The sequence below is a fragment of the Sinocyclocheilus grahami genome, unplaced genomic scaffold, assembly GCF_001515645.1.
Source record: "Sinocyclocheilus grahami isolate Dianchi unplaced genomic scaffold, SAMN03320097.WGS_v1.1 scaffold148.1, whole genome shotgun sequence".
In the NCBI taxonomy this organism is placed as follows: Eukaryota; Metazoa; Chordata; class Actinopteri; order Cypriniformes; family Cyprinidae; genus Sinocyclocheilus; species Sinocyclocheilus grahami.
This window is the reverse complement of record NW_015505327.1, coordinates 211,118-229,564: the sequence shown is the minus strand read 5'-3', so window position 1 is coordinate 229,564 and position 18,447 is coordinate 211,118. Positions and strand designations below refer to the sequence as shown.

The window sequence follows — 18,447 nt, the reverse complement described above, 5'->3', positions numbered from 1 at the left end:
ATGAAGCCACAGAGGGGGCTGGCATGCGAGACAGGGACCACCTCTAGTTTAGACACAGATGAGATCATATCTGTAACATAAGTTAAGCACCACCCTGCTAATTTAGCAAGTCCATGCCTTTATAACTGTCTCAATAATGTCTGTTCTATAACTAATCAATTCTAACTGCATGACTACAGTATACAGCACTTATATTGACAAATTCCAAAATTGTGATTTGAACTGTTAAATTATTTATATTTAACATATTTCTGTTGCTTTAGATATCTTAAGACTAAACTACAAAAAGGTATTAAAATCACATTGAAATAGCAGCTCTCAAAACTTGTACTGCATACATTCTGCTGACTGTTTTTGAGTACAGCAATATATCTAATGTAAATGCTCTAAGAAATGTGTCTGATCAGGGTCATGTAAAACGAAACCATATAGGGCTTCTCTACGACTGATTTATTTATTAATTATTATTAAAGGGAAACCACTGACTAATCACTTATGAAAAAATGTAGTTCTGCACATCCCAAAATTAAACCTTAGCTTTTGCAGTTCAAAAGGTCATTTCAAATAAACAAATAAACCCTGTTCTCTGCTTAACTTGGATTTTTGATGGTATTTGAATCCCAGAAGCACATATTTCTAAAATATTAATTAGCAGAAAATGAAATGCATATGAAACAGCGAAGACAATAACGACTCAAGAGTTGACAAAGCCATTACTAGGCATGAAACAGCTGGTGAGCCCCTGATCCCAGGGATTCCCCTCTGTCCAAGCTCTGCTCTTCCACCTGCCATTAAACCAGATTGGAGTGAATCGCAAACACTCTCAGTCATCAACCAGAGGGATGTAGGGGAGGGGGCCAGTAAACAATAATTGCAAAAAACACTTGAGACAGAGTCCCTCAACCTTGCCGCTCCCATGACCTCGGGCTTAGAATGAGACTTAAGAGGTCAATGCCAGACTTGGTCAGGGTGTAGCAGGGTGGGGGACACAATCCCGCCCTCGGCCTTTAAATCATAGCCACTCTACACTTCTACATCCCAACTGGGCCATGAGGAGGAATACAATCTCTCTATTAAGACAACTGGAGATGTAACGATTCCCTCAACTCACGATTCGATTCATGATTTTGATTTCACGATTTGATTTGATTCACAATTTTTTTTTTTTTTTTTTTACAAAATTAGATTAAGACAAATTATAAATTAAATGTGTCCTCTTATTATTGCTTGGACAAAATGCTGCATGTTTCTTTGTGAAATTGAAATATAACCCTATAATAATATACTAATATAGCACTTGCATATTACTGCTCTTTTGTTGGTTTTGATTGCTTCTGTTGTCCTCATTTGTAAGCCGCTTTGGATAAAATGACAAAATTTAAATATAATGTAAAAGTAAATAACAAAACTAAATTGAAATTTTAATACAAGCCCCAAATCAAATAAGTAACACAAATAAAATAAATCTCTTCATATAAACAAAATAAGGCTTTTATTTAAGTATACATAAAAAATATCTGCATGAAAGCGGAGCTGAATGAGATGCAGATTCACTCTCTGCCAGCAGGTGACGCTTAAAGCATTTCCTTGATTTCCGCTATAAACAAAGCAGTGCTGCACTTATATGCAACTTTAATATGCATTATACAGAGTCAAGATCAAAAGAAACATTACCATCTTAACTTTTCTAAAGTCAGTAAGTTCCTCTCAGACATACATTCATATAAATCCTACCCCTAATTGAATTGCGATTTGTTTAGCATCTCAACCGATTTGTATCATCACATATTTGAATCGATTTTCAACCGGCTCGTGGTTAATCGTTACATCCCTAAAGACAACAAATGATAAAAAAATACCACAATTCATCTCTATTCACAGTAAGAAGCCTATGAAAATAAACATCTTAGTCTCTCCTTCAAAAACAGAACATGATTCTCACCCGTGTGCCGTTTGCTGGTGGGCGTCTCGGGAGGGGAGATGACCCCGGACTGAGTGCAAGCAGAGGTCGGGTTCAGAGCGCCTGTAGGTAAAGGTTGACCCCTCTTCAGTAGCTGCCTCTGCTCCTGCTGTCGGAAGCGTGGAGGAACCTCTCTGGGCACATATCGGGGACTGGGCTGCTGTAATGGAGGTAACTGCTGTTGTAGGGAATTACAAGGGCTACGCTTGCCATTGCTGGTGGTGGCAGCAGAGGGTACAGGCAGGTTCGGGGTCAGAATGGGGCTGGAAGGGATGCTGGGATTGGGTTTAACAGAGTCTGGCACTGCAAGAGAAGGGGAAATTTAAAGAAAAAAGTTTAAATTTAGATAAATTAAGTGATAGAAATAAGTGTCAATATATCAAACTACAATAAAACTGCAATCATCTTATTCATAGCCTTTGTCAGATTTTTTAAGCTGCACCACAGATTTTTTTTTTCATTAAAAATGAACAAAATTAAATTATTTAACGAGTACATAAAAAAAATCAGGTTATAAAAATTTATACTTTGGTAAGATTCACTATGGTAAGCCTAAATAATTTACATTTCGAGCTGTCAAGTCAGATTTCAAATTTTGTGCCTATGTCATCCAATATTGTTTATGTCAAGCCCATGTGCACAGAAGACAGTCCGACTACAATAGCATGTAGCATGTGTAGATGCAGCTTGTTGTTACAACAAGTAGTGTTGTTTCAACTAGTCAACTAGCTAGCATTTAACATGACTAATTCTGAACAGCAACCCTGGATGACCTTTTGGGGAATCACTCTTTCAAAATAAAAAGAATACTTGAACTCCAGAGAGTCAAAAGGGGAAAGCAACAGAGCCTGTGTAAAAAAAAAAAAAAACTCTTCTGAACCACAACTGCAGAAATGATTCTTAATTACTCAGATGACACACTTTCTCATATATGTTTTGCTGGAAATGTTTTTTATGGTCTAAATTAGCTTTGATATGGTGATCATATATGAAAATCTTGACATTAGATTTCCTTGGCATATTCGTGAGAATTCATGAAAGAAACATCAACATCTGTTTCATGAAAGAATCATTTTGATGATCATTTCAAAGAAGCATTTGAGCAACTTTGTTAAATGCTCTCAATAATTTGCTGACGAAACAAACTGATCCAGTTCTTAATATTAACTGACCAACTCAATGTACCAGATGCACTGGTTAAAGGGATAGTTCACCCAAAAAAATGAAAATTCTGTCATGAACTAATCTTCATGTCATTCCAAACCTGTGTCTTCCTTTTTCTGTAAAACACCAAATAAGATATTTTGTGTTAGCTGATTTTGTCCATACAGAAACAGTTAATTTGGTCGATTGGGATTTTGTGATAGAATTTTCATTTTGGGGTTAATTATTCATTCCTTAATTATTCCCTATTTAATTCACTGGAAAGTAGGGATGGACGATATGGCCAAAAAAATTATCATGATAACATTTTTCATATCAGTCGATATCGATAATTTACATTTACATTTACATTTAATCATTTAGCAGACGCTTTTATCCAAAGCGACTTACAAATGAGGACAATAAAAGCAGTCAAAACTGACAAAAGAGCAACAATATATAAGTGCAAATGACAAGTCTCAGTTAGCCTAACGCAGTACACGTAGCAAGGTGTATATATATATACATATATATTATACACACACACACACACACACACACACAAAGAAAGAAAAACAAGCAGATAGAATAGAAAAAATAGAAAGCTAGTGTTTGTTTTTTGTTGTTGTTTTTTTTAAATAAAGAACAAAAAAATGAAAAGATAAATATAGATAAAATAGAATTATAACAGAATAGAAAGTGTTAAAGTTAGAGGGTCAAATAAAGGTGCAACAGATGTGTTTTTAGTCATTTCTTGAAGATGGGTAAGGACTCAGCTCCTCGGATTGATTTGGGCAGGTCATTCCACCAGGAGGGAACAGTTAGTGAAAAAGTATGTGAAAGTGATTTCCATCTAAAAGAGGCACAATAATACGCTGTTCACTAGCAGAACGCAAGCTTCTGGAGGGCACATAACTCTGAAGTAATGCATTTAGGTAAATGGGTGCAGAGCCAGTGGTGGTTTTGTAGGCAAACATTAATGCCTTGAGTTGACAGGAGAATCTGGTGGTTCACCATATCAAAAGCAGCAGACAGATCCCGCAAAATAAGTATAGAAGATTTGGAAGCCGCTCTTGCCAGTCTTAGGGCTTCAACAACTGAAAGCAAGGCAGTCTCGGTCGAATGTCCACTTTTGAAGCCAGATTGGTTGCTGTCCAGGGGGTTGTTCTGTGTGAGAAAGGCTGAGACTTGGTTGAATACAACTCGTTCAAGTGTTTTTGCAATGAAAGGTAAAAGGGAAATTCTCTAAAAGAGTTGGGTTAAGAGTGGGTTTCTTAAGAAGTGGGGTTATACGAGCCTGTTTAAATGTTGAGGGAAAAACACCAGTGTGAAGGGATGTGTTAATGATAAGTAACGATAAGATTAGTGATAATTATCACGATAAATTTCAAATCTTTATTTCTTTCAAGTTTAAAGGCAGATTTTTGCTCCTAAGTGAAAGTTGTATAAACCAGACCATTAATTGTGGTTTTAAACTACTCTTTATAGTCAGAACATGACAAACACTTCACATTTTTGAATTCTTTACACTTTTCCAGTCATTTTTCCTTAACAAAATAAACGTCAATATAAAAAAATTAATTTCTTTGTATCTGCATGTTCTAATGAGTAATATTGTTTCAAATCATGAAACAGGTTTGTGTTGCCTGACTTTGATGACGTGTATCTTCAGCACAGTTTGCAGTGCAGGCTGCAATATTAAAAATATTATGTATTTTTGTCTCTTAGAAATGCACATTTGACAGTAGCTTGAGTTGACAGTAGTAGTAGCTTGAGTTAGGATGCATATGTAAATTTATGTTCATTATCAAAAACAGTAACATCTGTAATTGTAACAACCTCATTTTTATATGGTGAAATTTAATTATTCTGACTATGTTTTATTAAAATTAACCATTGGTCTTCCATAGTAGCATACAATTACACTGAACAAAATTATGAACGCAACACTTTTGTTTTTGCCCCCATTTTTCATGAGCTGAACTCAAAGATCTAAGACTTTTTCTATGTACACAAAAGGCCTATTTCTCTCAAATATTGTTCACAAATCTGTCTAAATCTGTGTTAGTGAGCACTTCTCCTTTGCCGAAATAATCCATCCACCTCACAGGTGTGGCATATCAAGATGCTGATTAGAACAGCATCCATCCCAAACATGCTCAATGGGTGACATGTCCGGTGAGTATGCTGGCCATGCAAGAACTGGGATGTTTTCAGCTTCCAGGAATTGTGTACAGATCCTTGCAACATGGAGGAGGACGACGAGCATGCAGATGAGCTTCCCTGAGACGGTTTCTGACAGTTTGTGCAGAAATTCTTTGGTTATGCAAACCGATTGTTGCAGCAGCTGTCCGGGTGGCTGGTCTCAGACGATCTTGGAGGTGAAGATGCTGGATGTGGAGGTCCTGGGCTGGTGTGGTTACACGTGGTCTGCGGTTGTGAGGCCGGTTGGATGTACTGCCAAATTCCCTGAAACACCTTTGGAGACGGCTTATGGTAGAGAAATTAACATTCAATTCACGGGCAACAGCTCTGGTGGACATTCCTGTAGTCAGCATGCCAATTGCACGCTCCCTCAAAACTTGCGACATCTGTGGCATTGTGCTGTGTGATAAAACTGCACATTTTAGAGTGACCTTTTATTGTGGCCAGCCTAAGGCACACCTGTGCAATAATCATGCTGTCTAATCAGCATCTTGATATGCCACACCAGTGAGATGGATGGATTATCTCGGCAAAGGAGAAGTGCTCACTAACACAGATTTAGACAGATTTGTGAACAATATTTGAGAGAAATAGGCCGTTTGTGTACATAGAAAAAATCTTAGATCTTTGATCATTGTATTAATCTCAATACAATGGAAAGAATGTAACTATGGTAACTATGCTACGCTTCACACTTGTAGCATCTGCGTAGAATCATGCATGATCTTTGGGGTTTTATGGCTTAAGAGTTATTAAATCCCTTATATCCACAACTGATTGTCTCTGTTTGCTGCTCACAATTCGAAGTCAATGAATGTTTGAACCCTTGCTACATTTGCTAAATTACTGCTAGCACTGCATAAAGAAGGAACAATTATTCTTCCTTGGCCAGGAAAATAATCTTTCCTTGAATTGATAAATGATTATATTGTCTGCTTGGTGGACGGACAGATCAAGTAATTTTAATATTGATTCTGCTACAGTTAATTCGAAGATATAATCTAAATATTTATCCTTACGACTAATCATAACCAGTTATGATTAGTCGTAAATATTTCCATTTTGAGCTTGATTTACTACACACTGGATCTCACAGCACTGTTTACTGTCGTGTGACTAAGACTCATCAGCGAGTGAGATGAGTTTCTGGGGCCCGTTTCAATAAGGAGGTTCAACCAACTCTGAGTTGAAACTTGAACTCTGAATTAACTTACCCTGAGATGGGAAACTCTGAGTTTTCGGGTTCAGAACAGCTGAATTGAATAAGTTAAATCGACTCGGAGTAGGTTGACTCTGAGTTTAGCACGTGCACCACAACTATGAAAAGCCATGATCAATGGAGCTCCGAAATTATGATTCACCATGGCAACAACAAAAAGACATCTGCATACTTCCGAGTCAATACGTAACTTTAATTCTTAATCAGTTATAATATCAACGGTAAAAAGTGGCAGAATGGTAAATTATTGAAGCAATATTAACTTACATGGTATCCTACAGGCAAAAGAAAAGAAAAAATAACAAAATAAAAGAATGAAGTATAAAAACATAATTCAATCAAGGTAAAGCTTTAAGCATAAAAGGTTCATGAGTGTAGGCTACATAACTTTACAAGCATTCGATATATTAAATATTTATCATTCAGCGTCTATTTCAGTGCGCAGCAGCTTTTTCCACATAGTCTAATGCTCTTTTCACAATTAAATGTTCTCTAATCCAAACTGTTGCATTTCTTAATTAGAGTAATTAAATTAACATTTGACTTCTACTCAGCCAACAGCAAGAAGGTTTGCAAAATAATGAAGAACAGATCAAGAGAAGTTGGCCACAATACCAAGTATTGGAAGAATATTAAAATCCAACAGGAAAAATAGTAACTGTTGCTTCTTTATTTGTAGGAAATAAAGATGACCAAATAAAATTAACAGCTGTAGTGGTGGTTACCGCATATATCTCGAACTACCCTTCCATCTGGCATCCTTCCATTCCATGCAATAATCAGCTTCATTTTCGATGGGTTTGTGCTCAGAAAACTACACAAATATTATGAGAAAGAGCGTGAGAGCGAGACACACTTTCCTCACCGCTCTGCATAGAGCGGCCTTACTAATGTGCTCTGCATCCCTGATGTTATATAGAAAACTACCATTTAAAATGGTATCGCTCAAATAAATCCTCATCTACAGGATTCAGTATAAAAGGAAAAGCCGTTTTGGTCACTTTCAGAGTGTCTGCATGATGAAAATATGTGCAATGAATGAATGTACCAGCACTGCAAAAAAAAAAAAAATGCTTTTCTAAATTAGTATTTTTAAGGCATAAGGTATTTAGTCTTTTATGTGTATTTAACTTTGTTGAGGGCTTCCTCGACTGAAGCACGACCCTCAGATCGGGCTTCGCCTTAGATGTTGCGGGGGAGTATGAGAGGCAACACTCAACTTTTGAACCTCCCTGTATGAGGAGCTGGTACACGGACTGGGGCTGCTCCCGCCCAGCAGCACCCAGAGCTAGAGAACGGCGAGGGAGAAACCGCTGGAACGCCGCCGCCTGTTTACGAGCCTCCTGGTATCTGTCGACGACGGAGTTGACGGCGTTGCCGAACAGACCAGAAGGCACAAGCGGGGCGTCCATGAGGAAGACCCTGTCTTTCTCCTTCATATCAGACAGGGTCAACCATAAATGTCTCTTCGCTGCCACGAGAGCTGACATGGACCGCCCAATGGCACGGGCGGTCTCCTTAGTGGCGCGGAGAGATAAATCAGCGGTTCTCCTCAGTTCTGAAATATCATCTGCTTTGACTTCTTCACCTTCGTCTAGCTCTTTAAGCAAGTCTGCTTGGTATGCCTGCAACACAGCCACTGTGTGCAGACACGCACCAGCCTGACCTGCTGCTGTGTACCCCTTGTCCACCAGTGCTGAAGTGGTTCGCAGCGGCTTGGAGGGCAAGACCGGAGCGTTTAGAGACGATGCCACATCGGGAGAGAGTTAGCTCGCGAGCGTCTGTTCTACCCGGGGCATCGATCTATAACCGCGTTCACCCAACCCCGCCACATTGCCATAATAATCATAGGCGGGGATGAATAAGCGGGCCGAGAATGGTTTCGCCCACGACAGAGGTGGCATGCATGTGTATATTTAAGAAAAATATGATTATATATGAAATATATTTATATATGATATAATTTATATGAATATAAATGTATATACGTAAATACAGTACATGTAAATATTTTCAAAATATATGCTGTATGTGTGTCTTTATATATACATAATAAATATACACAGTACACACATATATTATGTAAACAAAAACTTTTAGTTTGGAAGCGATTAATCGTTTGACAGCACTAATATATATATATATATATTCTGTCTAAGCTCTATTGTGCAGTGCATCTCAAAACATCTGGAAAAGCTGCATGCTGCAACAATATCCCTGTGCCAGCCTAAGCGTGATTTTCTGGGTAAACAATACACAGGAGGGCCATCTGGGGCAAGGTTCTTTGAGAAGCTTACACACAATGCTCAGGAGAAAAGAACAGGATTAACATCAGCCTCAAGCACTGAGCAGCTCAGGGCACAGTTACTGTAACTCACCCAAGGCTTTTGTTTAAAGACAGACACAGTACGAAGAAAAGCGTCACGCCAAGATGAGCCATTTATAACAGCCTGAATGGCAGATTTGCCTTAGAAAATTAAATGATCTGGAAATTCACACAATGTCAAAAGTAAAACATGATCAAACTGCTTCATGCAGATCTCAGCACATTTATAAAAAAACAGCACATTAAAAAAACCCAAAAGGCTCGAGTTTGTCTCGCAGTTAGTGTGTGGGATCAGGAGAAAATTACTAACCAAGCAAAGAACTCTTAATGTTTTCCAGTTGTGAATTGAATACAGAGATCCCCTGGAGTCATTTTAAAACCGAGAGCTGCTGGCCGCTGGCTGAAGATGGTGACGCACATCTATGATTACATTCTGTTTAGTGTGCCTATCCATCGACCATGCTTCCAGCCAATCAGGATGCAGAGCAGTCTTGTCTGTCTCTTCTCTCCTGTGCACTTCTCCTTAGCACATTTCCTCTCCCCTCCTCCCCTCCCCTTTCCCACTCTCGTTCTCTACTCCATCCCCCACAGCCTGTTTGACTTTTTCATTGTCCCTATTGTTCAAAGTGCTTGTGAATTCATTACAGGAAGCAGATGGACACTGGGACCACAAGATCTTCACACTGGCAATCTCAGACAGGCAATTTGCTGTGGGGTGTCTCTCATTCCATCTCTTCCTGTCTGCTTCAATTTTGTGTTCTTGTATTCCATCTACAGCTCCATCTCTCTCTCTCTCAAAAATGCACATAAGTAAGCACAAATGTATGGCTCTTAATCCCAGAATAAATCTGACACCACTTCTCTTCAAAGTGCTCAGAAGCTGGAGAAGAAACTGACTTTTTAATAAATTTGAAAAATAATGTAATTACTGTATATGTCTTATGTGTTAGGGGTGGGAATCATCAGGGACACTGGCAGAAAAATACTATATCAGTATTAGGATTATGATATAATGGTGTTTTTTATGTTAATAATAATAATATACACACTGGCCTGAAGAAAATGGGTGTTCATTCAAAGAAGGTTTTCCTATGAATTAATTAGTAGAAAAGTCCATTTCTCCTGTGCATTTGTGTCCCTTTGTTTCTGGAGAAAGCAGAATGAGAGCCGGCTCGCATTCCACAAGGTTGTAAATGTATCGGGTTACCATGAAACCAGGGTCTTGTTCGGCGTCCTGGGGTGTTACAAAGTATTTGTGAAATCTAGCTAACAAAATATATATTGTGTGTTGGAGTGTTCCAGACGCTACACATGTGTTTCCTTCTTTTATTGTCACAACAGTAGTATGGCTGCCATTGAACCCACTAATTTCCCTCTAGTTTCCCTCTAGATTACCCAGAATTAATCGGTCAGTTTAACAAATATGAAAAGATCCTAGACCCTCTTAATAACTCTTTTCTTCCCGTAAATATTAGTGAATTATGAACACGTTATATATACCCCCTCTCTAAATACAAATTTCATTTGCATTTGTCTTGGGATGATATTCGTTTAATGATGCAATGAGAAAATGAGAAATTCTCAAAGGCGCACAGGGGTGAACTGCTGACAAAGCGCATTAGAGTCAGTGCCGAGGATGAGAGATGGTTCTTTATGATAAAACATTTATCAAGAATACACTTTGGGCAGCATTTGAGTCATTCTACTTAGTTTTAAGCCTGACATTAAACCAAAGTTCAAACACTGATACAACTTTTCCACTAAAATGGTGCCGTATGCAAGTTGGCATTGAAAGAAAAATTTGTTGATATGTAATGCAAAGAAAGCAATCTTTTTTTTTTCTTTTTTAATCAGTCTAGACTAGTCACTGGTTTCTGTTTAAGTGACCAGAGCATCTTATTTTGATGAAAATGCCTGGAAGGTTTCAAGAGGGGATTCAGTTGGTAAAATAGGGGCTTGAGAATGCACTGATTTTTTTTCTTTTTACTGAAACACCAATTAAAGTTTTCATTTAGCTTCCATTTAGCTAATAGCTGATATTTGGTTAATTACATTTGGTTAATTGGGTAATTGAACCTGCAAAGCCATTTAGGGTGTCAGGTGTTCTCAGGTGATAAATCAATCCAGTTGTAGTAAAATTCTTTGGCAACAATTTCATTAGGCAAGGCTTTAACATCAAGACACACAATGGAGGAAGTTCCTCTTTTTTCTTCACTGAAATTATATGGCAAGTCAATCTGCCTTTTTAAGTAAAGAAAAATGTAATACATAAGATATATCTGCCTTTCAGTCTGCAGTATTTGAAGAAGTAGGAGAAGGATCACAGTTTCACATAACTTGAATTAAATGGACATAAAATAAAAAAAATAAAAAACTTTGGTCACCTAAACTCTGAGTCACCACACTGCGCAGTGAAAACCAACACCTCAGAACATTAAAAGACATAAAGGAGATAAGAAGAAGCCTCATTCTCCTCTATAAATATTTCGACTACAGGGGCAAAGGAAGACAGACCATGCTGTGTGTTGTTATGTGGGGATGTGGGTTTATGCGGAGGACAATATTATATGAATTTTTATTATTATTATTGGTATTATTTGCTTCACTGTACTAAAGAGTGTTCTTTAGACTGTCTCTGAGTGCTTTAGCTTGGTTCAGTATGCTTGAGTTTTTGATGAGCTGAGAGATAACAGGAAATCTATTTAATGTTGGTATTATTTGCTTCACTGTACTAAAGAGTGTTCTTTAGACTGTCTCTGAGTGCTTTAGCTTGGTTCAGTATGCTTGAGTTTTTGATGAGCTGAGAGATAACAGGGAATATATTTAATGTGTATGTGTGTGTGTGTGTGTGTGTGTGTGTGTGTGTGTGTGTGTATAAGTGTGAGACGATAAATGCTATTTTATACCTAGCATCTTAGATGATGATTTGCATTAAATTAGGACTGGGCAAGTTAAAGCGTTATTATCTCGTTAACACATTCATTGATTAACGCCGACAATTATTTTATCGCTCATTAACGCAGTTTTTTATTATTATGAAAGTCCATTGCTCACTGGCTCTGAATACACATACAGACAAACCATGGGTCACAGGAGGGGTGGGATGTTGATCAGTACTGGTTTGGGATGGGCGTCATCACGCGTCTCAACCAATGAGAGCATTTGGGGTGGGGCTACGCATCAACATTCACAAACCACTGTTCACTGTTATTTTTAGCAGAAAAGAATGCAACATGCTCGTAATCACGACTTCATAACTGGGAAATTTCCGATAGTACGTGAAGACAGCAGAGATGCACTCTCCGAACCGGGCTTTGGGGGTCAAACGCGCTCGGGCATGGTTAAGATTGCTTAGTGTGGGTACACACTTATTCTCCAGCATCTCGCCCACACCCGCACTCGCCCATCAAGTGTTGTCACTCTGTTGCATTGGGTCCTGCGATAGTGCAGGTCTCTACTCGGAAGGTGCCTGTTATGATGTTATAATCGAGGCTCTGGACTCTGAGCATAACTTGTTTTTCTATAACAAACTATAAAATATTTTCTATAAAAACGTTAATGCCCTGGCAATGTGGCAAATAGCTTGTTTTATATTTAATTTAATTACATTAATGTTATAAGTTGAGATTTACAAGAAATATTTTAACTGCTACCATGTAAAAGGAATACTGCTGTAAAAAAAGCACCTTATTTGTTTAAAGTGTTTGCAAACCAAATGTTATTGCAGACAATCATGCGATTAATCACGATAAGACATTTTAATCGTTGCCCAGCACTACATTAAATAATTAGAAACGCATCTAGGGGGGGGCATATTTGGACAACTTAAATGAACACATGTCTTGAGTATGTATTATGATTGGATGAGATGAGAGACTGTAGAAGCATCCTGTTTTGATTTGGGTATTAATATTGAGTTAAGGTATTTTCTCTTTGTCGCAATCTACAGCCAACACTGAATGGCTGTATTAATGCAGACCTTTTCTTGGAAGAAAATAAATCTTCAAAAGACTTTTGTCTCATACCTTTATTGAAATAGAAATTTGCCACAACAGTTTGCAACTAGTCCACCTGTAAAAAGGATATATGGGGGGTTGGGGAAGCATTGGGACAGTGTTGGTGAGGGTAGGGAATCCTTGCTATGGAGGAAGTTCATTTGTCACTATGGGCATAAATGTGGTTCAATTTGTAGCTTATTATGGCTCAGAACTACCCACTTAATACAGGAAGTTGACTGTCAGACTGACATTTAAAGTGACCAACCACAGTTATTTTGTAAAAATCTCACTGTGAAATGTTGTTCAAAGATGTTAAAAATAAAGTTAACGCACATTATTGATACATACAAACTAAAGAGCATTTTTGACACTTTCCTTTTATTGTAAATTTTTCAAATTTATATTACATATTTATTGAAATTATATGTTACTATTATATATATCTTATTCTTCTAAATTCCTAAATACAGTATATGATCATTAAGCTGACACAGACTCTTGAGAGTGATGCAAATTAACTTGGCCTTTGTTAATTTGCATAATTATACGGTCACTTCTAGATGAGGAGTTTGAATTCATTTTGACTATTTCTAATGGACATTTGTAAACTGTACTACTGTGACGGCACTGACAGTTGCCCCTGCAATGTACAAATGTTGATATGCACGACAGTACAGTTAAATAATATGATAAATGAAGTCCTCTAAACTGATTAATGTGCTCCATAATAAATCAACATAACAGAATCTAAACTTTCATGATTAATTTGAGTATTTATAAATGTCACAACTGAAGACCCTCATTCCTTTCTGTTCAGGCAAATTAGCCGCTAATTAGATTGCAATTCATGGATGAGAAATTGCAAATCAATTGCATCAAGAATTGCATTTTATCAAGCAGATAATGCTGCTATCATTTGTGACACTGTAATATTCTGCTACAAAGGGAAATCACTGTGAACCTCAGAAAACGTGCAATACAAAAAAAAAGTCATGCATTTAATTTTTCCATTACCCATTAAAAAGTCAACTGACTGCAGGAAATGTCCACCCCAGCGGGGCATAATTGGGGCAGAAAATGCCTCAGTCTAAACTGTATTATAGTGGCCTTGCTGTGCCACACTACAAAATTGGTGACCTTTGCAAAAAGCCACTTTCACTTTTCACACAGTAAATGATTATGCATGTTATGAGGAGTCTGAATGTTCAAAAGCACAGGCATGCTTACTGCTGCTGGGGCCACCAGCTAGTAAGAGAGGTCTCTGAGGAGAAAAGGTTGCTTCTATCTAAAGGTCAAATGTTGCTTCCATCTCTCATCTCAATGTCCTGATCTCAGACAAATCTTACTTTATTTCCTCATCTTTTAAAACACTGGCAATCTTTTTGGACTATTCACATTTATTTTGAGTCTGGTAGCCCATATATAACAGAAGTTACCTAAGTTAATTAAGCTGTAATCATAGACCTTCCACATTCATGTAAATATGCATGAAGCACACAGATCGATATTTCAGGACAGAGGAGAACAATACAGACAGACAAGGCTGCATTTTCATGCCAGCACTGCAAAATATTTGGTGCCACATACCAAATATACATAAAATATGTCAACGCAAGCAAACAATACAATCAAACATCCCCAGACACAATAAGTAACACTTCATGCCAGACTGTCCATCAGCGGTTACATCTCGAGTGCAGCGATGGAAACTCAAACTTTTTACAACCGCAATATTCAAAAACTGTTATATATATTTAATTTGCTTCTAATACCGCCAAGACAACATTACAGAAACACGTATACTGATGTGTCCAAAAAAAAAAACAACAACATTAAGAAGTACGTTGGTAGTAGTTTTGTTGGACGTAAACACCATCGATTTTAGAATTTATCAATGTGCTGCCATGTGAATACCATCGTGAATGATATGGTAACCATATATTAATACCAAAATATTAGGGCTGGGTAACTATAGATAGTGTTGGGTTCGAGTCCATTTTGTCAAGTCCGAGGCGAGTCCAAGTCCTTAACCAATCAAGTTCATATGGAAGAAGTTTATTAATGTCTTGTCATCTTAATTTTATGTTGTTACTTATTTTTTATCTCTCATGTTAGACACGACGTGGAGTTTGTCAAGTTCAAGTACAAATTTACCAGAAAGTGTGACAAATCAGAGAGTTCATTCATAATTGCAGTGAAGGCCAGACTTGATTCTGAGTCTGACATCGAGTACCCCAAATATAGTTATAGATTGATTATATCTCAATATGTTTTAGCCTGTCAGCGATATTCAATATTCTAATATTGATTTTATATATATAATAACAAGGATGCATCACAAATGTAGTCTAATAACACAATTTTCATGAAAACATATTGACTAAATAGAGCAGCTCCAATAGGGGCCTCGCACCATTGATGCTCGGGAAAGATCTCGCAAGGCAGAAATCACAATGGGTTCAATTTATTTATCCACAGACGACCTTTTTTGTCTGTAAAATATTCACTATAGTCTGAAATTTTACCTTAAGTTGTCAAAAAGCAAGTAACAATATATATATATTAGAGCTTCAAGTGATTTCAACTCTTTTAAGACTATACGGGGGGGGGGGGTAATAATGTGTCCATAAATTAAATCCTGCAAACCGCTGATACTGAAGAGTCTCTCTCATCCCAGTATTACCCGTCTGGGTTTCCTTCACCCCAGTGAACATATGCTAATGAAATAATGCATGTGTCACCAAGCATTAGCTCGCACAGGAATGAAATCAGAGCGACAAAAGCTATCTTCAGACTAATGAGGGAGATCTCCATATCTGCTGACCTTACTACACATGAGCCAAATAAAATTTGAGCTCAATTACATTACTCTTCTGTTGAAATATTACAATATTGTATTTTCAAAGATTAAAAAGATTTTAAAGAGTACTTACCTTTGGTTTTCTGTTCAGTAACCTGTAAATGAAAGCAAGCGATGCATTATCAGCAAAAGCCATGATATATTTCATTGTACTTGTTCAGTGTAGTAGTTTACATGTTATTTGCATAGTATAATGAATATTCATACTATATTTCTGTGGCAGGCTGCCCTGATATTTTACTGCTAATAAATTATGTATTCCAATTGTGTATTTCACTTATGCCTAGTCTACATTTTCTTCATTATCAAAAATATATAAATACACGTGTATTAAATAAATGTGTGTATTAAATGTGTATATTAATAAAATCATACACAAATATCAGCATAGTATGGACCACAGTTATGAATGACTAGAAGGATGCACAAAAAAGGATACATTATTTGAAACCACCTCATTAGTGTCATGTTAAGAAATATGGACATGATCATTACGCAAATATAGAGTGTGTTCCTGAGTGTTTTTTTGCTACCATACTTACTAACAGCCTGCAATTATCCCTATTAACATACTGTTAAAGGGGTCATAGGATGCACATTTTCCACAACTTGATATGATTCTTTAGGGTCTTAATGAAAAGTCTGTAACATAGTTTGGTTAAAATTTCTCAATGGTAGTGTAAAAAACACCTTTTTTACCCTGTCAAAAACAGCTCTTTTCAGATCAAGCCGTTTTTGTAGCATTTTCCTTTAAATGTTAATGAGCTGTTCTTGCCCCGCCCCTCTTTTCCGAGCTGCTCTCAGAGAGACTGTTTACTTTAGCCGCATTCATCGTGAAACTTGCTAATTAGCACATTATTAGGAAAGGTGATTTGCAGAGATTGTGACCGTCATCAGAGATTTGTGCTTTTTCTATTTAGTACTGGGGGTGGCGCTGTTGAGCGTATATACGGGGAACCAGGTAGGAAGTTAAGAAAATGTGGTTGCGTCTCTCGCTCTCTCTCTCGCTCTCTAGCCTTGGTTGTCAGGTGTGTGGGCTATTCCTGGTCATGGTTACGCTAGTGGATGGGTTGTGAGTATTGCTGTTGTAGCCCTCTTTGCATTGATGTGCTAATGCTACATTTAATGCTATGTCTTGCATTCGAGAGAGAGTTTTTTCCAATTCGGTTGTGAGGTGATTGTGGTTTAAATGCTAATTTAGGGCATTATAATGTAGTGTATTTTGAGGGAAGGGAGGTTTTTTTTGTATTTATTTTGGTGCTCGAGTTGTCGAATTCTATTGTTAATATTGTGTGTGATGTGATGAATTACGTTTCAGGCCCAGTAGTTTAACGAGTGACACGGTGAACAAATTAATGTTTGTTTTTTTAATTTGTTGGATTAATATTGTTCGGGGTTGAGAATTAAAGTTTATTGAAATGAATTTGTTAAAATAGTGTATTTGTATAGGGGAATAAATTAAAAAGGATTTTTTTCCCCCCCTTTTCTTTTTTTTTGAACTTTGCATCCAGAGGATTTTTTCTTATGCTTATTTTTCTCCTATGTGATTGTCTTATTTTATTGTGAATCTAATTTGTCTTGTACAAGATTTATTGCATTACATTTAATTGTTTGAATTATTCAATTGTTTAATTATTTGCGGATTTATTTGTCACTCATTTATTGTAAGGTATTTAAAAGGTAAATGTTCCTGGGCCTGGAATTAAAATTGTGATTTATTTATTTTCTGTTTTCTTTTTTTCTTTTTCCGTGTTGAATATGATGTGCTGAATTGTGAGATAATATGATTGGAATTGATGCTGAATAGAAAACTTTGAAAAACCCTTTCTTGTTGTTGCTTGTCCTATTTGATTCATATGAAAGAATTGATAGTGGCTCTAATAATTTAATCCCTAATGATTAATTTAATTCAATAATTGTGGTGCTTTTTACCCCTGGCACCTGAACCCAAACTTTTAAGGCCAAATACCGTCACGGATTCATTACAAAACATTATACTCACTTCTTCTGTAGATGAGGCTGGATCATGAATGATTCGTGCGAACATAGACGCATTTATGTAGATCGGGCGAGCATTCCCTTCAGAGACAAATGTAATCCACTGCGAGTTCAGCGGCTCAGATGTCCTGAGTAAATGACGACTGCTATGTTCATTATTACATCCAACAACAGAACACCTCAATCACTTAGGAGTCATTCTTGTCTACATCTGCTCCAGCTGTGAAACAATGGTGCACTGATGACAGCTCACTCAGGGTGGGTCTGAGGTAAGACACCAGTCCAGTCTGTGCTGAAATGCTACTGTCAATCAAACTATCGTGGGAGGGGTCTGTTTTTGTGATGTCACACATCTGAGATTGGCTCGATTTGAGAAAGGGGAAAACATTTAACACGATTTAAAAAAAAAACCACTGGGTGGATTTGTATCATTATAGGGTGGTTGTGTACACACACTGCCAACACACATTTCAGTTCAAACAACTTGTAAAAGTGCATGTAGCATCCTATGACCCCTTTAATGTACTTTGGTAATAAAATCAATACTAACATTGAAAATAAAAAAATAAAGTAACACTACCATACCAGTATCAGTATTAATGAGGGCAGACGCGATTTAGTTCCCAAGTGTTGACTGACTGACAGGTGGTGCTAATTTTTTTATTTATTTTTCTCCTGAATAAGAACTGTTTCTCGATTTCCAACACTAGTCATTAATAAGAATGCTGTTAATATTAT

General features: G+C 37.2%; 1 protein-coding gene across 4 annotated transcripts in view; it reads right to left on the bottom strand.

Moving 5' to 3' along the window:
• Positions 1-18,447, bottom strand: part of LOC107591908 (trinucleotide repeat-containing gene 6C protein-like) — a 64,358-nt gene that overhangs the window by 23,159 nt on the left and 22,752 nt on the right. For all 4 annotated transcript variants that reach the window (XM_016281181.1, XM_016281180.1, XM_016281182.1 and 1 more), the window contains exon 4: positions 1,943-2,263. In XM_016281181.1, the coding sequence (XP_016136667.1) occupies positions 1,943-2,263 (321 nt within the window). The remainder of the gene's footprint in view (positions 1-1,942; positions 2,264-18,447) is intronic.